The sequence below is a fragment of the Agelaius phoeniceus genome, chromosome 19 (assembly GCF_051311805.1).
Source record: "Agelaius phoeniceus isolate bAgePho1 chromosome 19, bAgePho1.hap1, whole genome shotgun sequence".
Taxonomy (NCBI): Eukaryota; Metazoa; Chordata; class Aves; order Passeriformes; family Icteridae; genus Agelaius; species Agelaius phoeniceus.
Genome location: NC_135283.1, coordinates 12,453,497 through 12,481,165, shown reverse-complemented (window position 1 = coordinate 12,481,165; position 27,669 = coordinate 12,453,497). Strand labels below are relative to the sequence as shown.

General features: G+C 62.6%; 1 protein-coding gene across 6 annotated transcripts in view; it reads left to right on the top strand.

The window, feature by feature from the left end:
* Positions 1 to 27,092, top strand: part of SDK2 (sidekick cell adhesion molecule 2) — a 49,949-nt gene extending 22,857 nt beyond the window's left edge. For 2 of the 6 annotated variants that reach the window (XM_054645121.2, XM_077188269.1), the window contains 43 exons: positions 5,854 to 5,960; positions 7,321 to 7,468; positions 8,105 to 8,238; positions 9,119 to 9,230; positions 9,432 to 9,622; positions 10,173 to 10,256; positions 10,326 to 10,520; positions 10,675 to 10,791; positions 10,877 to 11,044; positions 11,226 to 11,328; positions 11,531 to 11,707; positions 11,788 to 11,924; positions 12,092 to 12,239; positions 12,309 to 12,449; positions 12,532 to 12,713; positions 12,927 to 13,042; positions 13,654 to 13,849; positions 13,973 to 14,071; positions 14,384 to 14,575; positions 14,665 to 14,786; positions 15,233 to 15,342; positions 15,466 to 15,616; positions 15,715 to 15,952; positions 16,081 to 16,196; positions 16,322 to 16,511; positions 16,893 to 16,991; positions 17,242 to 17,436; positions 17,514 to 17,715; positions 17,892 to 17,995; positions 18,100 to 18,170; positions 18,286 to 18,406; positions 18,999 to 19,055; positions 19,280 to 19,381; positions 19,481 to 19,596; positions 20,378 to 20,564; positions 20,926 to 21,063; positions 21,130 to 21,291; positions 21,397 to 21,522; positions 22,231 to 22,395; positions 22,629 to 22,769; positions 23,402 to 23,540; positions 23,821 to 23,947; positions 25,822 to 27,092. In XM_054645121.2, coding sequence (XP_054501096.2) covers positions 5,854 to 5,960; positions 7,321 to 7,468; positions 8,105 to 8,238; positions 9,119 to 9,230; positions 9,432 to 9,622; positions 10,173 to 10,256; positions 10,326 to 10,520; positions 10,675 to 10,791; positions 10,877 to 11,044; positions 11,226 to 11,328; positions 11,531 to 11,707; positions 11,788 to 11,924; positions 12,092 to 12,239; positions 12,309 to 12,449; positions 12,532 to 12,713; positions 12,927 to 13,042; positions 13,654 to 13,849; positions 13,973 to 14,071; positions 14,384 to 14,575; positions 14,665 to 14,786; positions 15,233 to 15,342; positions 15,466 to 15,616; positions 15,715 to 15,952; positions 16,081 to 16,196; positions 16,322 to 16,511; positions 16,893 to 16,991; positions 17,242 to 17,436; positions 17,514 to 17,715; positions 17,892 to 17,995; positions 18,100 to 18,170; positions 18,286 to 18,406; positions 18,999 to 19,055; positions 19,280 to 19,381; positions 19,481 to 19,596; positions 20,378 to 20,564; positions 20,926 to 21,063; positions 21,130 to 21,291; positions 21,397 to 21,522; positions 22,231 to 22,395; positions 22,629 to 22,769; positions 23,402 to 23,540; positions 23,821 to 23,947; positions 25,822 to 26,178 — 6,283 coding nt within the window. In that variant the 3' untranslated portion in view covers positions 26,179 to 27,092. Of the gene's footprint in view, positions 1 to 2,214; positions 2,320 to 2,880; positions 2,938 to 3,010; positions 3,713 to 5,853; positions 5,961 to 7,320; positions 7,469 to 8,104; positions 8,239 to 9,118; positions 9,231 to 9,431; positions 9,623 to 10,172; positions 10,257 to 10,325; positions 10,521 to 10,674; positions 10,792 to 10,876; positions 11,045 to 11,225; positions 11,329 to 11,530; positions 11,708 to 11,787; positions 11,925 to 12,091; positions 12,240 to 12,308; positions 12,450 to 12,531; positions 12,714 to 12,926; positions 13,043 to 13,653; positions 13,850 to 13,972; positions 14,072 to 14,383; positions 14,576 to 14,664; positions 14,787 to 15,232; positions 15,343 to 15,465; positions 15,617 to 15,714; positions 15,953 to 16,080; positions 16,197 to 16,321; positions 16,512 to 16,892; positions 16,992 to 17,241; positions 17,437 to 17,513; positions 17,716 to 17,891; positions 17,996 to 18,099; positions 18,171 to 18,285; positions 18,407 to 18,998; positions 19,056 to 19,279; positions 19,382 to 19,480; positions 19,597 to 20,377; positions 20,565 to 20,925; positions 21,064 to 21,129; positions 21,292 to 21,396; positions 21,523 to 22,230; positions 22,396 to 22,628; positions 22,770 to 23,401; positions 23,541 to 23,820; positions 23,948 to 25,821 lie in introns of those variants that run through there. The other 4 variants (XM_077188267.1, XM_077188268.1, XM_077188266.1 and 1 more) reach the window with 4 other exon arrangements.
* The last annotated feature ends 577 nt before the right edge of the window (positions 27,093 to 27,669 follow it).

Below are 27,669 nucleotides of genomic sequence, written 5' to 3'. Positions count from 1 at the left end.
CCCAGGAATGTTTCTGCTGGGTGGGATGGGCTCAGGGACCACCTGCCCTCGCCTCCCTCCATTCCCTGCTGCTGGCACGGGGTACACGAGGCTGTTTTGCCATGAGATCCCTGCTCCCTCCCAAGGGAATCCCCTCTGGTGCCCATGAGGTGACAGCAGCCTGGGTGCCCACGCTCTCAGCTGGGTGCCCTGGCCCAGCTCTGCTTGTGCCTCCAGGATCTCTCCTGTGCTGGGCTCTCTGGAGCTGCTGGGATGAGGAATCACAACATGCAAATCAGGCAGCTTGATGTCTTTAATGAAATCCTCGGAAGGAAAGCGCTTCTCTGGTGAATTGAGGATATTTATTTCTCATACAAGAAATTTAACATGCAGATTAGTTGGGGCTGGTAATTTATCACATGAGATTGTCCTATTAAGGGCTGCATCGAGTCCTGCTGCCTTTGGAAATTACCTTACACATAGATTACCTCTGGACAGACTCCCATCCGTGGAGATGCATCCTCTGGCTCCTAAATCAGCCCTCGTGCCTCCCCTCATGGCCTCCACAGCTGGTGCAGGAGTCCAGCAGCGACTGAAGGATTCCCTGCCTCCTCTCAAGAGCCCAGCTCCCCTTTGCTGGAGCTTGGAGCAGTGGTATTCCATCTCTGACTCGGGCTGGCTTTGCCCCAGCTCTGCTCTGCCAAGCAGGGCTGGCACAGCTGAGCCTCCCCGTGCCATCCCATGCCAGCCCTGGGTGGGTTTTCCAGCACGTGGTGCCTCTGATCCAGCTCCTTCTCCTTTCTGTGTGGGCTCACCCAGATTTGGGGCTCTTCCAAGCCCTGCTCCTCCCTTGGGCTGTTTTGGGGTGTCCCCTGGGGGTACAGGGACACAACTGGCTGCACACACAGCACTCTGAGGTGCCTTTATGGCCTGGTGAGGATCCCAAATGTTTGGTGCCCAGAGTTTGTCCCTAAATTATGTAAAATACAGAGGCAGGAGCCTCTGAAAATACCAGGCCTGGGGCAAACAGGATGGATCGCCCCTGGATTGCTGCTGGGAGCTCATCCCTGCTCTGGTGGGCCCAACCCTTTGCCAGCCCAGGTGTGAAGCCCATCCCTCTGCCTTGGGGAGCTAATTACCATGCAATGTGTTAATTAACGGCAGCTGAAGAGCATTGGAAAAACATTGGAAGGGTTGCAGCCAGGCTGGGTGGGAGCCCAGCAGGGCTTTCCTGGTTATTGTGGCTCCAGCCTGGCCTGTGTCACTTCTGGTGTCAGCTCTGGTGCCACCACAGGCGGCAAAGCCCCAGGAGTGCTGGTGAGGAGCATGGGCAGCGCGGGGGATGATTTTCCTGGGAATGTTTGCGCTCCAGGGGAGGCTCCTGCCCGTCTCTGTGCCTTGCTTGGAACTTTGGGGACACTTGAACGTTGGCATGTTGGCACGGGGCAGTGGTGCCAGTGAACGGCAGCAGTGTCAGGGCTGGCAGGGGTGGCAGAGGAGGGAATCTCCGTGCTGGGATCCTAGAGGGGAGAGGACAGGCACTGCCGGAGCGGGAGGTGGCCAAGCTCGTGCTCAGCAATGCACCAGAGCCCTCCGGATGCCGCAACACGGCTCGAGGCTCGCTCCGTCCCTGCTCTGCAGGAAGGAGGCTGATTAATACACGGGCATTAATTATTAAATGGCTCATTGTTCTGGCAGGGCCAATTGAGGCAGCGATTTACGGCGCTGCCAATTCCCACGGCCGAGGGAGGGAAAACACTCCCGGGCAGGAGGAGAGGCAGCGGCCACGTGGATCCAAAGAGAATCCGTTCCAATCGGGAGCTAATTGAGATCCAATAGCCCCGTTCAGCCGGGCTGATGGAGCTCCAGGGGGGCCTCGCAGCCTCATCGAGCGCTGGCCCCGAGCAGGGGCCGGGACACTGCTCGGATGCTTCGAGTCGTTAAACCTCTGCTAAGTGTGTTTTAATGCTCACTTGACATTTCATTATCCCACAGTAACTATTCAAACACGCGTCCCCTCCAGAATTAATTAGTCGTTATGCAGGATATTAATCAAAGGGGACTGTGCCAGTGCTGCTTCCACCCCAAATCCGATCCAGCTGTTGCTGTTCCTGGGCGGCATTGGAAGAACCTCACAGATTTCTGCGCTCTTCTGGCTTTCAATTTGATGGATCAAATCCTTTGGCTGCCGCTTTTCCCGGCCCTTCTCCACCCCCTCAATCTAAGAATAATTCGGCAGCGTCAGCCCCACGCTCCTCAGCAACCCTACAACAACAGAGCCACGGCAGCAGCCGGGGCTGGGGCACGGCTGGCATGGGGGCAATCCTGAAGGATGGCACGGTGAGGAGCTGGGCACAGTGAGGAGCCGGGCACGGTGAGGAGCTGGGCACGCTGCTGTGCCCTGCCCGGCTGAGGGATCAGGGATGGATGGATGGACAGAAGGATGGACAACCCTTCAATAACAGAGCCACAGCAGCAGCCGGGACTGGGGCACGACTGTGCCAGAGGGACGGGGGCAGTCCTGAGGGATGGCACGGTGAGGAGCTGGGCACGGTGAGGAGCCGGGCACGCTGCTGTGCCCTGCCTGGCTGAGGGATCAGGGATGGATGGATGGATGGATGGATGGATGGATGGATGGATGGATGGATGGACGGACAAAAGGATGGACAACCCTTCAATAACAGAACCACAGCAGCAGCCAGGACTGGGGCACGGCTGTGCCAGAGGGATGGGAGCAGTCCTGAGGGATGGCACAGTGAGGAGCTGGGCACGCTGCTGTGCCCTGCCCGGCTGAGGGACCGGGGATGGACGGATGGATGGATGGACAGAAGGATGGACAACCCTTCAATAACAGAACCACAGCACAGCCGAGGCTGGGGCACGACTGTGCCAGAGGGACGGGGGCAGTCCTGAGGGATGGCACGGTGAGGAGCTGGGCATGGCCAGGAGCTGGGCACGGTGAGGAGCTGGGCACGCTGCTGTGCCCTGCCCGGCTGAGGGACCGGGATGGACGGGTGGACGGACAGACGGACAGGTTGTCATTCCCAGCGTGCAGCCATCCATCTGTCAGACAGATCCCGTGCCAAAGCTGCCGTCGCAGACCCGCGGCTCCCCGGGCACGGGGCTCCTGCCCCCGGAGCCCCCTCCTGACCCCGGGGCTGAGCGGGGCGCAGCCGCTTCCTGCCGGGGCAGGGGGGGTCAGCGCTCGCTGCTCCCCACGGACCGTGCCCTGTCAAGCTCCATCTTCACAGAGAAGCCAAACAAACCCCTGGAACAGCGGAGTCAGCAGCGAGGGCTGGCCGGGAGCCGGGCCAGCTTCACCTCGGTCCCGGCTGGAGCGGGGGCGGGGGGACAAAGCCACCCGGCCGGGGGGACAAAGCCACCGGGAGCGGTCCCAGCTGGAGCAGCGCCTTCCTCGCGTGGAACAAAGGCCCTGGAACCCCGGCCACGAAGCCGTGGCACGAACTGGGGGGTGGGCTGGCATCCTCCCCTCCTGCCTGCAGCGCATCCCCTGTGAGGGGTGACAGGAGAGTGACATTGGGGGTGAAATCAATCCCCGGCCCCTCCCAGCCAGGAGCGATGGGGGAGGAAATCGAAGCCGAGCGCTCCTGGATGAAAGCCTCGGTGGAAGGCGAGCGGGGAGAACAAAGTCTGTGCTGGTTTGGTTGATGACTGCGGGCTGGGCTGCGCCGGGAATTGATTTCCTTTCTCCGGGCTATTTTCAGCTGCTGAGGTGTGTGTGCGAGTGCTGCTGCTTCAATAACTCCTGCAGCTCCCGTGTGTGGGCACCAGGCCCCCTAAATTGGATCTGCTGGGGTGTCCTGGGCTGGGGACACAGCTCCCTGTGCCCATGGAGTGTCCTGGGCTGGGGACACAGCTCCCTGTGCCCATGGAGTGTCCTGGCCTGTGGGGACACGGCTCCCTGTGCCCATGGAGTGTCCTGCCTGTGGGGACACAGCTCCCTGTGCCCATGGAGTGTCCTGCCTGTGGGGACACGGCTCCCTGTGCCCATGGAGTGTCCTGGGCTGGGGACACGGCTCCCTGTGCCCATGGAGTGTCCTGCCTGTGGGGACACAGCTCCCTGTGCCCATGGAGTGTCCTGGGCTGGGGACACGGCTCCCTGTGCCCATGGAGTGTCCTGCCTGTGGGGACACAGCTCCCTGTGCCCATGGAGTGTCCTGGGCTGGGGACACAGCTCCCTGTGCCCATGGAGTGTCCTGCCCATGGGGACACGGCTCCCTGTGCCCATGGAGTGTCCTGCCTGTGGGGACATGGCTCCCTGTGCCCATGGAGTGTCCTGCCCATGGGGACACGGCTCCCTGTGCCCATGGAGTGTCCTGCCTGTGGGGACTCGGCTCCCTGTGCCCATGGAGTGTCCTGGGCTGGGGACACGGCTCCCTGTGCCCATGGAGTGTCCTGCCTGTGGGGACTCGGCTCCCTGTGCCCATGGAGTGTCCTGCCCATAGGGACACGGCTCCCTGTGCCCATGGAGTGTCCTGCCCATGGGGACACGGCTCCCTGTGCCCATGGAGTGTCCTGGGTTGGGGACACGGCTCCCTGTGCCCATGGAGTGTCCTGCCCATGGGGACACCGCGCTGCCAGGCCTGTGCTAAAGGTGCTCCCTATGACCCCGTTTGTGTCCCTCGGGCTGTGCCAGCGCTGGTGGCTTTGCATTGTCCCCATCTGGAGGGGACACGGCAGCGAGGACATGAGTCTGTTTGGGGCCACACGTGTCCCTGTGCCGCTGTGTGTCCGTCCATCCATCTGTCCGTGGGCGTGCGTGTGCTCGGGAGTCACGGTGTGATTTATTAACGAGGACACGGCAAGGAGAGCGGGCCCATTACTCCTGGCGTCTGCAGCCCTCCCTGACAGCTCCGTGGAATTGAAATATCTTATTTAAAGCCTCTGGGGAGCGTTTTTAAATATCAGCCGTGACACTCAAGGTCTCGTTCCCAAAGGGCACCTCCCTCCTCCTCCTCCTCCTCTTCCTCCTCCCGCGGGGACGGGTGACCCCGGCACGCTGCGTGGGTGGGTGGGCGGCTGGCTGGTGCCACCGCGGCTTTGGTGACAGTCCCGCCGGGCCAGGGGACAGCCCCGTGTCCCCCGTCACCCTCTGCCATGCGCAGGGAACGCGCTCCTCAGGTCTTATGAAAGTTTAATTTACGCTCGGTTCTCAGAAGAGCAAACAAAGCTCTGCCGAAAGAGCCCGCGGCGGGTTTTAACGCAAGATTAGATTTTTGGGCAAGGAGGGCTGAGCTTGCTTTATTTATTCCCTCTCTGCTTTATCTCGCAGCGCTCCCCGTCGGGGGCAGCGAGGCTGCAGCGCCTGCCCGGCTCCCGGGGCTGGGGACAGCGCTGGTGGCAGCAGGGTCCGGCTTGGGGACCGCGGCGATGCTCGGGGGGCAGTCGAGTGGAGATGTGGTGATTTCCTTTATCTGCTCGCCGGCTGCTGGCGCTGGCCGCTGATAAGAGCAGGCGGGAGGGTGATAAGGGGGGGCTCAGCCGGGATTCACCGGAGCAGTGCTGGACTTGGCCGCTCTCAGGTCCAGGCTGGGTGACACCAGCAGAACGCAGCGTCACGGCAGGGGCAGGGCAGGGCTCAGGACAGCCCCTGCACCGGGAGGGTGACGGTCACCAGCTTGTGCACAGTGGAAGCACGGCCAGCGTGGGCGGCCGCGAGTCCCTGTGTGGCAGTGAGGGACACTGGGGTGTCCCCCAGCCTGCACGCACATCCATGTCCTACATGCACCTCCTCGGGGAAAGGAGCTCCTGGCACACGTGCAGTAAATCGGGAGGGTGTGCAGGACCTGCAGCCTCTCCGGGGGCTGTGACAGTGACACGGATGTCCCCTCACGGCCGGTTCCCCTCCCGCAGGTACATGATCACCTCGCTGGACCGCACCCACGCCGGCTTCTACCGCTGCATCGTCCGCAACCGCATGGGAGCGCTGCTGCAGCGCCAGACCGAGGTGCAGGTGGCCTGTAAGTGACCGTCCTGCCCCGCGGGGACCGCGCGGGGACACCCAGCTCCCGGCGCTGGGGGACAGCTCCGCTGTGGGTGCCAATCGTGGCCAGCGCATGCAAACCTGCAGCATCCCCGGGATGATGCTGGGAGGGACATCGGAGCATCCCTGGGGTGACGCTGGCGGGGACATCAGAGCATCCCTGCAGTGACACTGGCAGGGACATTGGAGCATCCCTGGGGTGACATCCAGAGTGTCCCCGGGGTGGTGCTGGTGAGATTTAAGGAGCAGATGGCAGTGCTGAGGCCTGGGATGGTGGCTCTGTCCCCCGAAGGGACCTGCCCCTCTCTGTCACCCCTTGCCTCTGGGATATCCCCAGTCCCATCCCCTCAAACACCTCCTGAGGAGCAGTGACAAATCAGGAGGATAATGAGAAATTAATAAGGCAGCTGTGCTAACAACTAATGATAATGGCAGAGTCGTTAAAAAAGGATTCTTTACATGTTTTTAATTACAGCAATTAAGGAAGTCAATAAAAATCATCCCCTGTCCCACCCCCCCCTCCTCCATGCCCCCTGCTTCCCCCAGTCTCCCACAGCTGCTGTGTGCTTCCAGCTGGGAATGGTGGGGGGATGGAGGCAGCTGTGCCACACCTTGTCCCTGGAGGCAGGGCCATGCTGGGATGCTCCTGGCATTGGGACATGTGACGGTGTTCACAGGGGTCTCAGGATGAGGGAACAGACGAGGATCTGACTCCATGTTTCAGAAGGCTGACTTATTATTTTATGATATATATTACATTAAAACTATACTAAAAGAATAGAAGAAAGGATTTCATCAGGAGGCTGGCTAAGAATAGAAAAAGAAAGAATGATAACGAAGGTTTGTGGCTCAGACTCTCTGTCTGAGCCAGCTGGGCTGTGATTGGCCATTAATTAGAAACAACCAACAGGGACACGCCATGGGGAGCAGAGAGAGGCTGGGGAGCCCCGGGACTGAGCCCTCCCTGCTGTGGCTGCAGCCTGGCTGTGGTGGGGACACTCGGGCAGGGGTCCCTGACCCAGCACAGGGGGGATGGATGAGGGACGGATGGATAATGGATGGATGGATGGATGGATGAGGGATGGATGGATAATGGCTGGATGGATGAGGGGTGGATGGATGAGGGATGGATGGATGGATGGATGGATCACCACGAGCAGCTGGTGGCATCCGAGCCATCTCCCACCCTGAACCCCCGAGGAGGGGACCGGGACCACCCCTCTGCACCATCCCATGGGAGCCCATCCCACAACCCCCATCCTGCTGCTCAGCCAGACCTGGCTCTGCACTCCTGGGCTCAGCCCCAGGCCTGGCACGGTTCCCTGCCCTGTTTGCAGACATGGGGAGCTTTGAGGACGGCGAGGCGCAGCAGAGCGTGTCCCACGGCGAGGCGGCCGTCATCCCCGCGCCCCGCATCGCCAGCTTCCCACAGCCCCAGGTCACCTGGTTCCGCGATGGACGGAAGATCTCCCCCAGCAGCCGCGTGTGAGCACCCCTGGAACCCCCCTGGATCCCTCCCCAGCATCCCAGGGGCCGTATTTCCCCTTGTCCCCACGCTGAGGGTGTTTAATCAACATTGTGCTCAAGCCCAGTGACTAATGGCTCTGTTTGTCACCAGAGAAGGGGATTTCTTAACAGAAAATGAAAACAGGAGGGAGGAAGGCGGGGGAGAGGGTGGGAGAGAGCCGAACATGGCACACAGGTGTCCCCACGGAGCTATGGCAGATCCCGGTGCTGCCAGAGCCCTGGGCAGCCGCAGGCGGCAGGAATTGAATTTGTAACCCCCATTATGCAGGAATTGAACTGGTCTCCTTTCGATTTGCAAAGCAGGATTGAGGAGATAAAACTCCTTTATCTCATATTTAATGGTAAAAAAAAAAAAAACATATTCCCCAGAGCATTTTATGTTTCCAGCAGATTAGATTGTTCCAATAAGTAAAAAATGAAAAAAAAAAAGAGAAATCCTCAGAATCTTCACTGTCCCGTGGGCTGTGCTTGGACAGAGGGGTGCAGGGCTTGGTCCCCCCATTTTGGGGGGAGGCTGGGGGTCCCACGGGGGTGCTGGGTGGGCTGTGAGGGTCCCAGCTCGCTGGGTTCAGCCCCACCACGCTGCTCTCCCAGGGCCATCACGCTGGAGAACACGCTGGTGATCCTGTCCACGGTGGCGCCGGACGCGGGGCGTTACTACGTGCAGGCGGTCAATGACAAGAACGGGGACAACAAGACAAGCCAGCCCATCACCCTGACGGTGGCCAGTGAGTGTGGGGGGCGCTGGCCCCCTCTCCCCAGCCCCTGCCTCGACCCCAGGTTTAATTTGCAGTAAATCTCTTCGGAGGCTCCGGCTTCTGCTGACTTAACACTTCAGCTGCCTCAGAATTTATTTAGGTGCTCGTGGCCGTGCCGCAGGCGCTGCTGTGTCACAGGCAGAGCATCACCCTGCCATGGCCCGGGATGGGCTGTGGAATGGGGGCTGCAGTGTCACCCCATGGACATCCCCCACCCCTGTCTGTGTCCCCCTGTCAGCTCCTGGTGCTCTGGAGCAGCCCCTGCCTGGGGGCCACCCCTGTGGCTTTGTTCCTCCAGTTCCTTTGGGTCCCCCAGGACTTCCAAGGGTCCCTCAGCCCATTTGGGTGGTGACAGCCCCTCCCATGGGACATGCCCTGAGGTGACATCAGTCCTGTCACACTCTCCCCCTCTCCCCTCCTGCTGCTCCACAGGGTTAGGATGGGTTATCCCTGTCTGTCTGTCTGCCTGTCTCCCATCCCCATCAATCTGTTCTCCCGTCCCTCGGCATCCTGGAGCTCCATAAACATCCCAGGCCCTGTTTATGGATTCAGCTCTATCAGCAGCTTTCGAGCCCATCGCGTTTTTACAGCGCCTACATGAGGGTTTTTTATTGTTGCCATCATTTTGCTTTATGGACTCCCTGCTCCCTCCTCCCTGCTGCCACCAGCCTGGTGGCCCTGGTGGCGTGACAGGGCTCCCACGGGGGGACACAACTTAGGGACACCCTGGTGCCACCAGGTCCCTGTCACCCTTGTCTCCTCCAACCTGGGGATTTGGGTGCCCTCTCTGGGGACACCCTGGGGTGGCAGGGGGTGCTCATGGCTGTCCCCCTGGCCTCCCTCTCCCCAGATGTGGGTGGCCCAGCTGATCCCATCGCACCCACCATCATTGTCCCTCCCAAGAACACCAGCGTGGTGGCCGGCACCTCGGAGGTGACCATGGAGTGTGTGGCCAACGCCAGGTGAGCCCTGGGGTGGGGATGAGGATGGGGAATCTCCCTGTTGGCATTGCCCACGGGAGATTTAGGGGCTGGGTGCTCCTAAACCCCTTCCCACCACACTCCTGGGACCTGTGGGATGGAGGGAGACCTCTTCCCATGGAGTCCTGCGGGATGGAGGGGGTGGGATCCAGAGAAGGCTCTTGACATGCCCTGGCCCCCCAGGCCACTGATCAAGCTGCACATCATCTGGAAGAAGGATGGGGTGCCCGTGTCCAGCGGGATCAGCGACTACAGCCGGCGGCTGACCATCCTGCACCCCACCCTGAGCGACAGCGGCTTCTACGAGTGCCAGGCTGTGCTGCGCAGCAGCAGCGTCCCCGCCGTGACTGCCGGCGCCTTCCTGTCCGTGCTGGGTGAGCTCCTGCCCCTGCTGGGTCAGCTCCTGCCCGTGAGCACCTCCCTGTGTCCGTGTTGGGTCAGCTCCTGCCCGTGGGCACCTCCCTGTGTCTGTGCTGGGTCAGCTCCTGCCCGTGGGCACTTCCCTGTGTCTGTGCTGGGTCAGCTCCTGCCCGTGGGCACTTCCCTGTGTCTGTGCTGGGTGAACTCCTGCCCGTTGGCACTCCCTGCCCATGCTGGGTGAGCTCCTGCCCGTGGGCACCTCCCTGTATCCATCCTGGGTGAGCTCCTGCCCGTGCTGGGTGAGCTCCTGTCCATTGGCACCTCTCTGTCCATGCTGGGTGAGCTCCTGTCTGTGGGCACCTCCCTGTGTCCATGCTGGGTGAGCTCCTGCCCCTGCTGGGTGAGCTCCTGCCCCTGCTGGGTCAGCTCCTGCCCACCAGCAGCCCAGACCACGCGTGCCATGAGCTGGGGCAGGGCTGGGAGGTGACAGGAGGGGCACTGGTCATCCCAAGGACCCTGGGGAGAGGCTCTGCCCCCGTTGCCATTTCCCGGTTCCCTCGGCAGAGCCCCCTCAGTTCATCAGGGAGCCGGAGAGGCACATCACGGCCGAGATGGAGAAGGTGGTGGCCATCCCCTGCCAAGCCAAGGGTGAGCTGCTCCCCGGCACCCTCTGTGCGCCACCACCAGCCCCTGCCTGACGTGCCCGTGCCCCTGCAGGTGTCCCCCCTCCCGAGATGGCCTGGTACAAGGACGCTGCCCTCCTGCAGCTGGAGAAGCTGTCCCGTTTCCAGCTGCTGCAGGACGGCAGCCTGCAGATCAGCGGGCTGCTCCCTGATGACACCGGGATGTTCCAGTGCTTCGCCCGCAACGCAGCCGGCGAGGTGCAGACCACCACGTACCTGGCCGTGACCAGTAGGTGCCACCTCCCCTTGCCCTGGGGGTGCCATGTCTGGGCGGTGGGCCACAGACAGCTCAGGGAGCCCAGGAAACTCTTCTGGGTCAGGTCTGGGCTGGGCACAGCACAGGGAGGGGATTCAGGGGGGCTGTGCACCTCTGTGCCCCGCAGGCATCGCCCCCAACATCACGCGGGGTCCCCAGGACAGCACGGTGATCGACGGCATGGCCGTCATCCTCAACTGCGAGACCTCGGGGGCGCCGCGCCCGGCCATCACCTGGCAGAAAGGTACAGGGCTGGGGAGGAGCCTGGAGCCTGGAGTCCTCACTGCCCGGCGGTGGCCGTGGTGCTGACGGGCCCTGTGTGTCCCCAGGGGAGCGGGTCCTGGCCAGCGGCTCGGTGCAGCTGCCCCGTTTCACCCTGCTGGAGTCGGGCAGCCTCCTGGTGAGCCCAGCACACCTGCCCGACGCTGGCACCTACACCTGCCTGGCCACCAACTCCCGCGGCGTGGACGAGGCCTCTGCCGACCTGGTGGTCTGGGGTAAGGGCTTCACAGTGGGCCAGGGAAAGGAGGGACCCTGCCCCAACGGCTGTGGGGCCAGCCCGGTGCTGTGGGATGGAGCTCTCCGGGGATGGGCGCTGGGTTTTGGGGGTGCAAACGGGGGCTGTCCCTGCTGGTGCCACCCCCGCAGTGCTGGTGGGTCATTGTGTCCCCCCCACAGCAAGGACACGGATCACAGACCCGCCACAGGACCAGAGTGTCATCAAGGGCACCAAGGCTGTCATGAGCTGCGGGGTCACCCATGACCCCAGTGTGGACGTCAGGTGAGGGAGAGGTTTGGGGAGTCCAGGTACCCCGGGTTGCCCACCTGGCTGCTGTCCTGGGGAGGGAGATGGGGGTCTCCTTCCTCAGCCCCGCGCTGGTGGTGCTGCAGTGCCACCTGGTGCCCTGTGACAGCGAGACCCTGTCCCCTGTGCTCTCTGGGGGGCTGTGGGGCACCAGCACACCTGGCTCCTCCTGGCACAGGTACGTCTGGGAGAAGGATGGGGCTCCACTGGGCCCTGAGAGCGGCCCCCGGGTGCGCCTGGACGAGGTGGGCACCCTGCACATCTCCCAGACCTGGTCGGGTGACATCGGCACCTACACCTGCAAGGTGATCTCGGCCGGGGGCAACGACTCTCGCAGCGCCCACCTCCGTGTCCGGTGAGACCCCCCTCATCCTGCCAGCACCCTGGGGCTGTGCCCCCTCCCTCCCTCCTTCCCTGCCTAACCCCCCTGTCCAGGCAGCTCCCCCACGCCCCCGAGAGCCCCGTGGCCGCCCTGAGCCCACAGGAGAAACGGGCCATCAACCTCACCTGGGCCAAGCCCTTCGACGGCAACAGCCCCCTGCTCCGCTACGTCGTGGAGGTCTCTGAGAACAGTAAGGGGCTGCTGCCACCCCCTGGCACCGCTGGCACTGGGACAAGTCCCCAGTGTCAGCCCTGCTGCAGGGGACGCTGCTTGGGGACCCAGGGATGGGTCAGCCAGGCTGGGGACCCCGGTGTCCTGCAGGCCAGGTCCCCACCCTGCTGTCCCCTCTTCCCCCAGACGCGCCCTGGACTGTGCTGCTGGCCAGCGTGGACCCCGAGGTGACATCGGTGACAGTGCGGGGCTTGGTGCCCGCTCGCTCCTACCAGTTCCGCCTGTGTGCTGTGAACGACGTGGGCAGGGGACAGTTCAGCAAGGATACGGAGAGGTGAGTCCCGGCCTGGGGGGGTCCTGGGGGGGCTGTGACCCCGGTGCTCACCCTGCCCTGTCCCTGCAGGGTGTCCCTGCCCGAGGAGCCGCCCTCTGCGCCCCCCCAGAACGTCATCGCCAGCGGCCGCACCAACCAGTCCATCATGATCCAGTGGCAGCCGCCCCCTGAGAGCCACCAGAACGGGGTCCTCAAGGGCTACATCATCCGGTAGGTGCCAGCAGGGGTGCCCAGGGGCCCACACCTGGTGCTGGTGGGGACAGTGGCAGCTCTGATGGCTCCTGGTGCCCAGGTACTGCCTGGCCGGGCTGCCTGTGGGGTACCAGTTCAAGAACATCACCAACGCCGAGGTCAACAACCTCCTCCTGGAGGACCTCATCATCTGGACCAACTACGAGATCGAGGTGGCCGCCTACAACAGCGCTGGCCTGGGGGTCTACAGCATGAAGGTGACAGAGTGGACGCTGCAGGGAGGTAGGCAGGGGCAATCAGGGGCGAGCAGGGGCTTGGTGGGCACCCTGATAGCATCAGGGGCCATTGGTGGGGTGGGATGGGAGGCAGGAGGATGGGTGTGGAGCCCCAGGGGGACTGGGGTGTGCTGGGCAGGGACGACCTGGGGGTGGGCACCCAGCTGATGGAGGGGACCTTGCGGAGCTGTCCCTGTGAACTGTCCCTTCATCCTGGCAGTGCCCACGGTGCCTCCCGGGAATGTGCAGGCTGAGGCCACCAACTCCACCACCATCCGCTTCACCTGGAACCCCCCAAGTCCCCAGTTCATCAACGGCATCAACCAGGGCTACAAGGTGAGGGTGATTCCCAAAACCAGAACAGCTTGTGGGGAAAACTTGGTCAACCTTCACAAACTGTCTTGGCTCCTCCTCGCTGAAATCCCCAATTTTAATTGGCTCTCTCCTGACTGTTAAAATAATATTTACTGTTATTTAACACTTGCATGGGCTCGGAGTCTCCCATGCTCTGTAATTAATTCAAATTTACATTAATGAAATTGAATTAAAACATTAAACTTGTGTTTTAATCCACTCGAAAGAAGTTCGGGAATTTAATTGCCGCTGAATGAGATAACCAGCGTGAGTAGGATATTTAACATTCCTATTAAACGCCACTTAGTATTTTTGATTAGTATTTTTAGGGCCTAATTAGTGTTTAATTAAGTTGCTAGAGGCTATCTTGCACAATACCAATTAAATGCCCAGCCATCCCTCCTGGATGCGGGCAAGGGGGGGATCCCGTTATCGATGGAGTTAATCACAGCTCCGTAAACAGCGCCGGCATCCAGCGCTCCCCGCACCCTTAATTGATCGTTAATCAACGCCTAATTAATAAGAGGAGGCCGGAGGCGATGGTTTTGGCACAGGGAACCTTCATGGCAGCTCCTTCCTCCTTTCTCGCCCAGCTCATCGCCTGGGAGCCGGAGCACGAGGACGAGGCCACGGTGGTGACAGTGCGGCCCAACTTCCAGGACAGCGTGCACGTGGGCTACGTGCCGGGGCTGCGCAAGTTCGCCGAGTACCTGACCTCGGTGCTGTGCTTCACCACGCCCGGGGACGGCCCGCGCAGCCCCCCTCAGCTGGTGCGCACCCACGAGGACGGTACGGGGAGGCTCCCGGCCCCCGGCATGGACCCTGCCCGCCCCCGGCTCCGTCCAAGGGGGTCCCGTGGGTGCCGAGGGTGCTCTGCGCTTGGGTGTTGAGTGTTTGGGTGGTTTTGGGCAGTGCCTGGCCCCGTGGGACACCTGAGCTTCAGTGACATCCTGGATACGTCCCTGAAGGTCAGCTGGCAGGAGCCGCTGGAGAAGAATGGGATCCTGACGGGTAAGGGAGGCACCAGCAGGTGCTGGCTCTGCCATCGGTGCCTTTCCCACCCTGCAACACCTCCCCCTTTTCCTGTCCCATTCCCACTCTGCAGCACTGTCCCCTGTGTCCCACTGCCACCCTGCAGTCACACTCACATGTCCTTTTCCTCCCCCACAGCATCTCCCCTTTGTCCTGTCCTCTTCCCACCTGCCCTGTCCCACCTGCCCTGTCCCCACACAGCCCGTGGGGTGCGCGGTGCAGGGGTGACGCCGCACGGGTGGCACTGCAGGGGTGACACTGCAAGGGTGACACTGCAGGGGTGCATTCCAGGGTACCGGATCTCCTGGGAGGAGTACAACCGCACCAACACGCGGGTGACGCACTACCTGCCCAACGTCACCCTGGAGTACCGCGTCACCGGCCTCACCGCCCTCACCACCTACACCATCGAGGTGGCCGCCATGACCTCCAAGGGACAGGGACAGCTCTCCTCCTCCACCATCTCCTCAGGGGTCCCCCCAGGTGAGCACTGTGGTGTTGGGGTGCTGGAGGGCTGTGCGTGGTGCTGGGGGCGAGTGGCTGGTGCCACCCACCCTGTCCTGTCCCCACAGAGCTCCCCGGTGCCCCCACCAACCTGGGCATCTCCAACATCGGCCCCCGCTCCGTCACCATCCAGTTTCGCCCGGGTTACGATGGTAAAACCTCCATCTCCCGCTGGCAGGTGGAGGCACAGGTACAGGGGGGCTCAGGAAGGGGCTCAGGGGGTGTTTGGGGGTGTGGTGGTGCTCGCTTGGGTCCCAGGGTGAGGGAAGAGATGAGAATGTTGACTCCATGTTTCAGAAGGCTGATTTATTATTTTATGGTATATATTATATTAAAACTATACTAAAAGAATAAAAGAAAGGATTTCATCAGAAGGCCAGCTAAGAATAGAAAAAGAATGATAACAAAGGATTGTGACTGAGACAGTCTGAGCCAGCTGACTGTGATTGGCCATTAATTAGAAACAACCACATGAGCCCAATCCCAGATGCACCTGTTGCATCCCACAGCAGCAGATAACCATTGTTTACATTTTGTTCTTGAGGCCTCTCAGATTCTCATGAGAAAAAATCCTAAGGAAAGGATTTTTGTGCCATGGGGGCAGCTCACCCCGCTCACCCCACTGCCACCCCACAGGTGGGCCAGAACGGCGAGGCCGGCGAGTGGGGGCTCGTGCACCAGCTGGCCAACGAGCCCGACACCCGCTCCATGGAGGTGCCCAACCTGAAGCCCTACACCTACTACAGGTGAGTGCCAGGCTGGTGCCACGGTGCCATCCCTGGGTCCCTCACTGTGACCTCAGTGTCCTCCCCAGGGGACTGGAGCCCTCTTGGCCCACACCGTGACCCCCCTCTCATCTCCTCCCTCAGCTTCCGCATGCGGCAGGTGAACATCGTGGGCACCAGCCCCCCCAGCCTGCCCTCCAGGAGGATCCAGACCCTCCAGGCCCCCCCGGACATGGCCCCTGCCAACGTCACCCTGAGGACGGCCAGTGAGACCAGCCTGTGGCTGCGCTGGATGGTGAGGGGGGGCCGGGGTCTGTGCCTGCATGGCTGAAGGGGGGGATGGAGCCGGAGGGGCTGTGGGACATCAGGAGTGACAGTGGCTGTCCCTGGCAGCCCCTCCTGGAGCAGGAGTACAACGGGAGCCCCGACTCGGTGGGCTACAGGATCCGGTACGCGCGGGCGGACGGGCGGGGGCAGCCGGCGCTGCAGCTGATCCGTGACCGCGTGGAGAGGGAATTCACCATCGAGGACCTGCAGGAGTGGACCGAGTACCGGGTGCAGGTCCAGGCCTTCAACGCCATCGGCCCCGGGCCCTGGAGCCCCCCTGTGCTGGGGCGCACCCGGGAGTCAGGTACTGCTGCCCACCTGGGCACTGAGCACCCACCTCGGCCAATGTGGCCAGGTACCGCTGCCCACCTGGGCACTGGGCACCCACCTCGGCCAATGTGGCCACTGACCCTCTCTGTTGCCCCCCTCCAGTGCCCTCCTCTGGCCCCAGCAATGTGTCAGCAGTGGCCACCTCCTCCAGCAGCCTGCTGGTCCGATGGAGTGACATTTCTGAGGCTGACTGCAACGGGCTCATCCTGGGCTACAAGGTGAGCTCCTGCCCATGGGCAGCACAACTCTCCCTGGGAGAATCACCCTGCAGGCTGTGGGGCTCCTAACTGTGCCACCCCCAAGGAGCTGGTGGCCCTGCTGTGTCACACGGGCTGTGTTTCAGGTGCTGTACAAGGAGAAGGGTTCGGAGGCACGTGCCCGCTTCTGGCTGGCAGAGGGCAATGCCTCCCACAGTGCCCAGCTCACCGGGCTGGCCAAGTACACCCTGTACGAGATCCGGGTGCTGGCCTTCACCAGGATGGGCGATGGTGTCCCCAGCCGGCCTCCTGTCCTTGAGAGGACGCTGGATGATGGTGGGTGACAGCACCTGGGTGGGCTGGGTGATTGATCCCGTCCCATCCCTGGGTGACTGATCCCATCCCATCCCTGGGTGACTGATCCCATCCCATCCCTGGGTGATTGATCCCATCCCATCCGTGGGTGATTGATCCCATCCCATCCGTGGGTGATTGATCCCATCCCATCTTACCCCTGTCTGATTAATCTCATCCCATCCCTGGGTGATTGATCCCGTCCCATCCCTGGGTGATTGATCCCACCCTATCTGGGTGATTGATCCCATCCTATCCCTGTTCTCTGGGGTGATCCCTCTCCCACTGCCCAGGACACCCAGGGCTCCCAGGGCATGGGATCTTTTCCCCACTCCCCAGTGACTCCAATCTGTCCCCCTGCAGTGCCTGGGCCCCCCGTGGGGCTCCTCTTTCCTGAAGTGAGGACCACCTTGGTGAGGCTCATCTGGCAGCCCCCGGCAGCCCCCAACGGCGTCATCCTGGGTAGGTGGGGAGCACCCGGGGTGAGCCACTCTGGGATGCTCTGCAGAGGGATGCAGAGGTCCTGGAGGGGCAGGGATTGTCAGAGAGCAGCTCCCTGGGCATCTCGGAGCCCTCAGGGGTGAAATTCCTCGCTCGCTCGGATGTTGGTCCCGGGCTGGGTGTGAGCAGGTTGGGATGGAGGGGGCGGCACGGGGAGGGGTCCAGGCTGGTGTCCCCTCCCCAGCGCCACCCCTCCGCTCCCTCCCCGCAGCCTACCAGGTCAGCCACCGCCTGAACACCTCGGCGGTGACCGCGGCCGCCGTGGAGGTGCTGGATGCCAGCGCCCGGCAGTTCACGGCCACCGGCCTGCAGCCCGAGGCCACCTACCTGTTCCGTGTCACTGCGCAGAGCCGCAAGGGCTGGGGCGAGCCGGCCGAAGCGCTGGTGGTCACCACCGAGAAGAGAGGTAAGGACGGGGGTCCCGGCTGGCGGCGGGGGGCTGGCGGTGCCCTCGCAGTGCTGCCAGCCCCTCGCCTCCCCCAGCCCGGCCGCAGCCCCCCGGGAAGCCGCTGGCGCAGCAGGAGGAGGTGCGGGCACGGAGCGTGCTGCTGTCCTGGGAGCCGGGCAGCGATGGGCTCTCCCCCGTGCGCTACTACACCGTGCAGAGCCGCGAGCTGCCCGACGGAGAATGGGCCCTGCACTCCTCCCCCGTCAGCCACAATGCCACCGCCTTCGTCGTGGACAGGTGAGGGGCTGGGGATGCGGTGGGGGGGTGATGCTCCGGGTGGTTTCCCCGTGCCTCAGTTTCCCCATGGTGTGAGAGGTGCTGTACGAGGCTGGGGAGCGATGGCGCGGTGGGAGGGAGTGGCTCGGGGGTGACGCCCTGGCTGCCCCGTCCCCATCCCGCTCTGCTCCCTGCAGGCTGAAACCCTTCACCTCCTACAAGTTCCGTGTGAAGGCCACGAATGACATCGGGGACAGCGAGTACAGCGAGGAGTCAGAGTCCCTGACCACCCTGCAGGCAGGTCAGCACCTCCTGGGGCAGGGACAGCGGTTCTGTGCCCAAGGGAACAAATCCTCCTTTGTCCTGGGCGTCTCCAGAGCCTCACCACCCTTTTCTCCCCCCCAGCCCCTGAGGAGGCTCCCACCATCCTCTCCATCACTCCCCACACCACCACGTCGGTGCTCATCCGCTGGCAGGTACCGTCCCCTCTGCCCTGCCCTGCCCGGGGAGGTGGCACCAGGTGGCACCTCAGGGTGCCAGGGAGCCCTGGGCCAGAGCAGCCCCTGACTGCCTTCCCTCCCTGCCCTGCAGCCCCCGGCTGAGGACAAGATCAACGGGATCCTGCTGGGCTTCCGGCTGCGCTACCGGGAGCTGCTGCACGACAGCCTGAGGGGCTTCGCCCTGCGCGGCCTCGGCCACCCCAGCGCCACCCGTGAGTGCCCCCAGGACAGGGGCTGGGGTGGCCTGGGGGTGGCAGGTGGGATCTGAACAGTGCAGCATCCACAGCATCTCCCCAGTACCAGGGTCAGGCTGTGCCCCCTGGAGCTGTCACCAGTTCCCCCTGTGCCACCAGGTCTGTGGTCCCTAACGTCCTTTTGTGTCACTGGCTCTGTCCCATTGTGTCCACCAATCTGAACCTCACAGGGGTGTCTGCACCAAACACAGGCTGTGTGACATCCTGCTGGGTGTCATCCTGCTGTATGTCCTCAGCCCCTGCAGGCAGCAGGGTCACATCCACTCTGGTGGCAGCAGGGACACGAGTGACAAGGGCAGAGCCAAGGCAGGACCTGGCCCTGTCCTCTGTGGGGACCCCAATGCACAAACCTGGCTGGTGGCACTCAGGGCATGGGGCTGGAGGATGGAAATGCTCCTCAGTGCTGTCACAGCCCCGTTGGCACCTGGGGGTGCCAGGGCCCTTTCTGGGGACCCCTGGCCCGTGGTGGGGTGGGGGCTGTGTGGGGATGGGGGCTCAGAGGCAGGAGCCCCCCCTGCCCTGCACTAAGCCCCCCCGTTCTCCTGCCCAGCTGTCTATGCCGTGCACAACCTCAGCGAGGTGTCCCTCACCCAGTACGAGCTGGACAGTAAGTCACCACCCCTGTGTGTCCCCCAGTGCCACCCCTGTGTGTCCCCCAGTGCCACCCCTGTGTGTCCCTGCACTGCAGGGCCAGCTGGAACCCCTCTGCCCCATCCAGCTGCTCCTTCGGGACACCCCCTTCTTCCCAACAAGGGGGGCTCTGCCAGGTCCCCCGGGGGTAGCGGGGCTGCCCCAGCCTGGGGAGGGTCCCACTCGCCCTTTGTCCCCCAGACCTGAGCAAGCACCGGCGCTATGAGATCCGGATGAGCGTCTACAATGCCGTGGGCGAGGGACCCCCCAGCCCCCCCCAGGAGGTGTTTGTGGGGGAAGCAGGTGAGTCCTGGCAGGCTCTGCCTCTCTTGGGGCTGCGGGAAGGGGGCTCAGCTGTCCTGGGAACCAGCGCAGTGACCCCGTCCCCTCCCCTGGGCACAGTGCCCACCGCAGCGCCCCGGAACGTGGCCGTGCAGGCGGTGACGGCCACGCAGCTGGATGTCACCTGGGAGCCGCCCCCCGTGGAGAGCCAGAACGGCGACATCCAGGGCTACAAGGTACCTCCTGTCGCCTGGGGGCTGGCACCCGCCCGGGGGGCTCTGGGGAGGGGCTGAACCCCTGGGCGGCACAGGGTGGGGGGCACTGGGGGTGCTGTGCCTGATTTCGGGGAAGGGGCTCTGGGAGGATGTCCCGGGGAGATGCCGGGTGTCCCATCCCGGTGCCGAGCGGCGGCGGGGCAGCAGATGGCGCCGTCGGCCCTGGAATGTACCGGGATGTGTCGGGAAAGAGCCGGGATGTGTCGGGCTATAACTAGAAATTGTCGGGATGCAGCTGGGATTTGTCGGGATACGGCTCGAATGTGTCGGGATGCACCGGGATAGAGCCGGGATGTGTCGGGACAGAACCGGAATGCATCTGGGATGTGTCGGGATGCACAGGGATGTGTCGGGATAGAGCCGGGATGTATTGGGGTGTGTCAGGATGCACAGGGATAGAGCCGGGATGTGTCGGGATGCAGCCCAGGTGCTGTTGGGATGCATTAGGATGCAGCCGTGGTACCCAGCCCCGTGCTCCAGACACCTCCTGGTCCCCATCCATTGTGGTTCCTCCTGCTTGTCCCCATCCCGCGGGAATCAGGCACGGCTCAAAGGCGATCTCAGCACACCCTGGCGATGCCAGCCCTGCCTGATGCCCAGCACAGCCTGGAGCCCTCCTGCAGGAGAGGCTGTTCTGTTCCCTCTGACCACTTGGAGCCCGGGCAGGGACATTGGAGGGCTCGGGGAAGGCGAGCTGGGTGGGACCCGCGCCCCATCCAGGTCCCCATGCCCCATCCTGCAGATCCACTTCTGGGAGGAGCAGCGGCAGAACCAGAGCACGAGGGTCAAGACCCTTTTCCTGCCTGAGACTGGCGTGAAGCTGAAGAACCTGACGGGCTACACCTACTACTGGGTCAGCGTGGCCGCCTTCAACGCGGCAGGGGACGGGCCCCGCAGCGTCCCCGTGAAGGCACGGACACAGCAGGCAGGTGGGGCCCGTGGCACGGCTCCCCCTGCACCCTCCTGGCCCTGGGCTCCCTGGGGAGGTGTCTCCGTGGCTCCAGCTGCAGGGATTCATGCTGCAGTCCTGAGCAGAGCATCGCTGGGCTCACCCCAGCGGGTTGGTGGCGTGGGGTCACACGGAGGTGAATTTTTAATCTTGAGGATGGCGAAGGTTTTGGGAGGACACAAGGAAAGTCGTTCCCCTGTGGAATCTTTGCTGCAGCAGGGATGGGGCCCTGGGGGTGTGAGCTGGTGATCAATCAGCATTAGGTTGTAGAGGCAGGGACAGGGGCTGGCTGGCACTGGGGGTGTCCCCTGGAGCACTGAGCTGCCCCTGTCCCCCGGCAGCCCCCAGCGCTCCCGGCTCCATCCGCTTCAGCGAGCTGACCACCACCTCAGTGAACGTGTCCTGGGAGCCACCTCCGCTGCCCAACGGCGTCCTCGAGGGCTACAGGCTGGTCTACGAGCCCTGCACGCCCGTGGATGGTGAGGGCACGGCCAGGGGCAGCGGGCAGGGCTGGGGGGGACCCGGCTCAGCCTCTGTCCCTGCAGGTGTCAGCAAGATCGTGACGGTGGATGTGAAGGGGAGCAGCCCGCTGTGGATGAAGGTCAAGGACCTGGCTGAGGGTGTCACCTACCGCTTCCGAATCCGGGCCAGAACCTTCGCCTACGGGCCGGACGTCGAGGCCAACATCACCACGGGGCCCGGGGAAGGTACGGGGGACAGCTGGGGACACACAGGCTGAGGAGATGGGCTGGGGGCTGGCCCAGCTCTGGGCCAGTTTGTGCCCCTGCCTCCAGCTGTGCTCTGGTGCCCAGGTGCCCCTGGCCCCCCTGGAGAGCCCTTCATCTCCCGCTATGGCTCGGCCATCACCATCCACTGGTCCAGTGGGGACCCTGGCCAAGGTCCCATCACCAGATACGTCATCGAGGCCCGGCCCTCAGGTACCACTGCTGCCTCTGCTCCATGCCCAGCTCACATGGGGATGGGTGGTATTTGCTCAGGTGGGGTCGGGTGTGGTGTGTGCTGGGTCCCCAGGATGAAGGAGGAAATGATGAATGTGACTCTATGTTCTTAGAAGGCTGATTTATTGTTTTATGATCTATGTTATATTGAAGAATGCTACATTAAAACTATACTAAAGAATAGAGAAAGGATACAGACAAAAGGCTACAAAGAATGAAAACTTGTGGCTCTGGAAGGAGTCCTGACACAGCCTGACCATGACTGGCCAATAAGTCAAAACAATTCACATGAAACCCATCAAACAACCACCTGTTGGATAAACAATCTCCAAATACATTCCAAAGCAAAGAAACACAGGAGAAGCAAATGGGATAATATTGTTTGCCTTTTTCTCTGAGGCTTCTCAGCTTCCCAAGAGAGAAATCCTGGTGAAGGGATTTTTCCAGAAAATATGATGGTGACAGTCAGGAGAGGGGAAACTGAGGCAGGGAGTGCTGACCTGGCTTGGGCGTTGGGACGCAGTGTCTGGGGGTGCCTGTGAGGAAAATGCTGCTGAGTGGGGCTGATGGCAAGGGCAGCACCTGCAGGGCTGGTGGATGGAGGGACAGCACCCCTGGCCTGGGCTGTCCTGCAGAGCCAGCCCCAAAATCCCAGCCCCAAAATCCCAGCCCCGTTGTCTCTTCCAGATGAGGGGCTCTGGGACATCCTCATCAAAGACATCCCCAAGGAGGTGACCTCCTACACCTTCAGCATGGACATCCTCAAGCAGGGGGTCAGCTACGACTTCCGGGTCATTGCTGTGAATGACTACGGCTACGGCACCCCCAGCACCCCTTCCCCCTCCGTGTCAGGTGGGTTCCAGGGCCCCTCTGTGCCAGAGGGAGGCTCCTGCTGTTGCTCTGCTCTCATGGCCATCACTGAACCCACCCCTGGCTCCTACAGAGCCCCAGTCCTACTGCCAGCACCCCCTTTCCAAACCCCCCCTCCCTTTCCGGGGATCTGGGCCTCCCCATGTGACCCTGTGCTCTGCAGAGGGCTGTCCCCATGTCCCTGTCCCCCTCTGACCCTCCCTGCTCTGCCCCAGCCCAGAAAACCAACCCCTTCTATGAGGAGTGGTGGTTCCTGGTGGTCATTGCCCTGGTGGGGCTCATCTTCATCCTCCTCCTCGTCTTTGTGCTCATCATCCGCGGGCAGAGCAAGAAATACTCCAAGAAGTCGGACTCAGGTGAGCGAGGGCGTGTGGTGGGTGTGACAGGACCCTCCTGCTCCTGGGGGAGCCTTTTGGGGTCTCTCCCTGCCTTTGGGGGTCTGTGTGGAGTGGTGGGAGCCTCCCCTCCTGCCTGCCTTGGAGCAGCTCCTGCAGAGCCCCGGAGCCACCCCATAACCGTGCTGTGGTGTCCCAGAGAGCACAGAGAGCTCGAGATGAAATGAAGGGCTTGTCCCACAGGCAGCTGTGGAGGCAGAACAGCCCGGGGGCTCGCAGAGGTCACTGGGATTAGCCAAACACTGCTCTGTTTTCTTAGCTCTGTCAAGGGCTCAAATTGTGGGGAAAATCCAGAGCTCCTCGTTAAACAAACAGCTCAGAGTGAGGAGCTGGGGGCACCGGGGCAGGGCAGGGGGCTGAGCCAGGGCAAGGCTGGCACCTCCTGCCTGTCCCCAGGCCCTGGTGACTCTGGAACCACCACAACCCCCAGCTCCCTGGAGCCATTCCCAGCTCCCTGGGGCCATTCCCAGCTCCCTGGAGCCATTCCCAGCCTCTGGAGCCATCCCCAGCCCTCCCGGGCCATCCCCAGCCCTCCGGGCCGTGCTGTGCTGCCTGCAGAGGGGCTGGGGGAGGCTGAGCATCCCATCCCCCAGGGAACAGCTCCAAGGCGGCCGCCCTGAGCCACGGCGAGATGGTGAGCCTGGATGAGGGCAGCTTCCCCGCCCTGGAGCTCAACAACCGCCGCCTGTCGGTCAAGAATTCCTTCTGCAGGAAGAACGGCATCTACACCCGGTAGGGACCCCCCCACAGCCCCCTCCCCGGGCAGGGGGAGCGTCTTTGCTCATCCCTGCTCTGTCATGGGGTGAGGAGGGCTTGGATCCCCAGGGGTGACCCCGATCTGCTCGATGTCCCCCCTGAAAATCCCTGACAGTGGGATTGGGGTTCTTGGGAGGGGTTGGCAGGGCTGAGGGTGCCCCCTGACGCAGCCCTATGGATCCTCGGGGTTGTCCCCAAGTGGCCCAACCCCGCGTGGCGGTGACCCGCGCTGACCACCCCTCTGTGTGTCCCCAAGGTCCCCGCCCCGGCCCAGCCCCGGCAGCCTGCACTACTCGGACGAGGACGTGACCAAGTACAACGACCTGATCCCCGCCGAGAGCAGCAGCCTGACCGAGAAACCCTCCGAGGTCTCCGACTCCCAGGTGAGCCCCGGGGCCGCACACGGGGACAGGGACCAGGCTGGGGGGATGTGGAGGGTGCTGGGAGCCCTCCCTGAGCACCACCAGCCCGTGTGGGGCTGTTCCTCTGCCCACCCCGAGCAGTCCGGGGCGCGTTCGGTGCTGCTGCTCCCGCCCCATCCCGCTCTGCACGCAGCGGCATCCCCGCAGCTCGGTGGAAGCTGGCACAGCCCCCGGCCCCTCTGCTGGGGATGTGACGCTGCTGGGGACAGGGCACAGGGCACAACGGGTCACCGGGGGCTGTCGCGCTGCCCGGTCGCTGGTGGCAACGCCCGCGGCTCTGCCAACTCCACAAAATGCCACCTTTGTCTCGCCCCGGGGCCACGGGCAGCTGTGGAGCCCCGGGGAGGCCACGGGGCTGTCACCCCCAGGATGGATCCCGAGGGGCTGACACCCGGGGGAAGGTCCTTTGGGTCCCTAGGGCTGTCCCCGAGCACGAGGGGACCGTGCCCAGGCTGTCCCCGAGCGGGAGGGGACCGTGCCCAGGCTGCCCCCCCGCCCCTGCCCGCACCGGCTGTTCCTTGGCAGATGCCGGCTCCTCTCGCTGCGGCCCGAGCAGGGCTCGAGTGGCTTTTGAGGAGCTGTGAAGAGCTGCGGGAGCTGGCGCTGGCGCGGGGCAGTTCCCACCGCTCTCAATGGGCCCTTTGTGCGCCGCCGGAGAAGCTGAATCCAATTACCGGCAGAGCCCAAAAACACCCTCCCCGCCAGCCCCGGGGGCATCGCGGCCTCGCCAGCGCTCAGGAACCTTTTGTAGGAGGTTTTGTTTTGTTTTAGCAAGAGGCAGAAACCCCCCAGCGATGCTGCAGCCGTCCCAGCCTTTAAACACTTTAGGGATGCAAATACTTTCGGGATGTGCTCGCCAGCGTTCCTAAAAGAGCCCTGGGAAAGCACCGGGAAAGTGCTGGAAATCACAGAATTGTTCAGGCTGGAAAAGACCCTCTGAGATCACCGAGCCCCAGCTGTGCCCCATGCCCACCTTGTCCCCAGCCCAGAGCCATGAGTGCCACATCCAGCCCCTCCTCGGGCACCCCAAACCTCCCTGGGCAGCCCCTGCCAATGCCAGGCCACCCTTTCCATGTGGAAATTCCTCCCGAATTCCCCTGGCACAGCTTGGTTCACTCCGTTTGGATGACAAGTAAAGCCATCTTTCCAAGGGGATCTTGGAGATCGGGATTCCCCGAGATTTAAGGTTTAAGAAATTGGGATTTCTTGTCTTTAAGGTTTAAGAAATTAGGATTTAAGGAATTAGAGCCCTTGGGCTGAGCTGAGGTGCTGTGTGCCCCTGCAGCCCCTGTGACACTCAGAGTGCTGGCAGAGGGGCAGGGTTGGGACAGAGAGGGCTCAGAGCTTGGCAGTGCCAGCACTTTGTGCCCCCACGACAGGGCACAGGCTGATCCTGCTCTTCTTCCTGCAGCCTGAATGCCTTTTATTTACACTGGGGTCGTTCCCTCTCATTGCAGGGAGCAGAGCCCGACCCCATTGAATTTTGGGGCTGTTGGGAGCTGTCCCCTGTCACTGTAGGACATGAAAGAACACAAGCTCACACTGCTGTTCTCAAAGCGAAAAAAAGGAGAAGTTTATTTCCTGACTCTAACATTTATAGATTTCCAAAAGCGACAGTGGATTGGAGGGTGACAGTGCCACCTCTCCAGTGACACTGGACAAACCAACAGCCCATCAACTTTCTCTTCCTCCATAAAAGAATGCAAAACAATGAGTTATTTACAGAAAGGGTGTGAAAAAGTTCCCTACAAAAATATCAACATCAAAAAGCTTAGAAAAATCTTAAAAATCCAAAGTGTCCCCACCTGAGCACCTTGCCCTGTCCTGTTTTTCAGGGCAGCGACAGCGAGTACGAGGTGGACCCTGGGCACCAGAAGGCGCATTCCTTTGTCAACCACTACATCAGCGACCCCACCTACTACAACTCCTGGCGGCGGCAGCAGAAGGGCATCTCCCGTGCTCAGGCTTACAGCTACACCGAGAGCGACTCGGGCGAGCCCGAGCACACCCCGCTGTCCAACAGCGCCTCCACGCAGCAGGGCAGCCTGTTCCGCCCCAAAGCCAGCAGGACTCCCACCCCCCAGACCCCCGGCAACGCCCCCAGCAGCCAGCCCGGGACCCTGTACCGCCCGCCCAGCAGCCTGGCCCCCGGCTCCAGAGCCCCCATCGCTGGCTTCTCCTCTTTCGTTTGATGTCGCGGCAGAAGAAAAAGAAGGAAAAAAAAAACCAACACAACAACAAAGAAACGAAACAGGAGGGGGAGGGGAAAATTAGGAAAAAAAGAAAAAAAAAAAAAGAAATTGAAGAAAAGCCCCAAGAATTAAGAGAAAAGGACAAAGAAGAGGAGGAGGAGGAAGGGGAGCAGCCCCAGGCTCCAGGGGTTTGTGCTGGATGCCGAGTGCCGTCCCTGCGGCTGGGAGCAAACCCAGGGCCCCTCCTTGGCCAAAGCTTCTGGGTCACAGACTCCTTGGAGGTGGGGCATGGGGCTTGGGGTACACCCACAGCACCCCTGGCACCCCTGGGGGCTGCCCCGGAGCTGCTGCTGGACCCCAGTGGGTGCTGGGGGCTGGGGAAGGGGCTCCTGCCGTGCCAAACCCCGGCCCCTCCACCCGTGACTCCCCCAGGACATGGGGACAGAGGCAGGGCCAGAGGAGCTCTGCTGATCTTAAACCTCTGGACTCGAACCCCTTGCTCTGGACGCCCCCAGAAGGATCCCAGGGGATGATTCATTGCTGCCCTCCTTGGTGCCTGGCCCAGCACAGCCCCCAGAACAGGAGAAGCCGGGACTGGAAGCCCAGGACAGCCCCAGTGGGGTGCACGTGGTGCTCAACCCCCAATTCTGCACCTCGGGGCTCTGGGGAGGACTCAGATGAGGCAGCTGGAGCCTCCCCTTGGCATTTCTGCTGCTTTGGGGCTTTTTCACGGGGTTTTGTGCAGGGCCCTGAGGGTGTTGGGGGGTGTTGATGCCCGGGGGGGGCTGTGGCTGTTTTGGGGGTGTCTGCCCAGCCCAGCCCCTGCAGTGCCTATGGGTGAGCCAGCACCAGCCTGGCAGGGCCAGGGCACCCTGAGCCGAGGGAGATGCCAATAAACAACCTGAAGACAAGTGTGTCCCCTCTCTGTCACCTTGCTCTGCCATGAAAGGCCCAATGCCATCTGTCTGTGTGTCCTGCTGTCCCTCTGGGCCTGTGGCAGCCCTGTGGCACCAGGGAGGAGCTGGGCAAGGGGTGCCAGAGGTGCTGGGTACAGCCCAGAAGGGTGCAGGGGGCTGTGGTGGCCGTTCCTGCATGTTCCCATCACAGAGGGGTCTGGAAATGGGGTGGTGGCACAGGAGACCCCCCTGCACCGTGCTCTGGGCACTGCCAGCAGCAGCCCTGGCACTGGGGATGGCTCCTGGGCTCCTCACAGCCACCCTCGCTCGCTCTGCCCTTCAGGCCTGGCAGGAGAATCCAGGCCCAGGTGCCATGTTCAGGTTTCATCAGGTGCCAGCAGCAGGGCTGGCGGTGGGGAGGGCTCTCAAAGGGCCAGGTCAATGCTGTGGGGGCTGCACAGTCCCTGTCACAGCACTGGGAGCCCCTGGGACCCTGGCCCTGGCGTGGGCAGGGGGTGCCAGGGGAGCCTTGTGTGCATTGGGCACCCAGTGCTGCAGCTCCTCCTTGGACTGGGAGAACTGGGCTGCAGTGCTG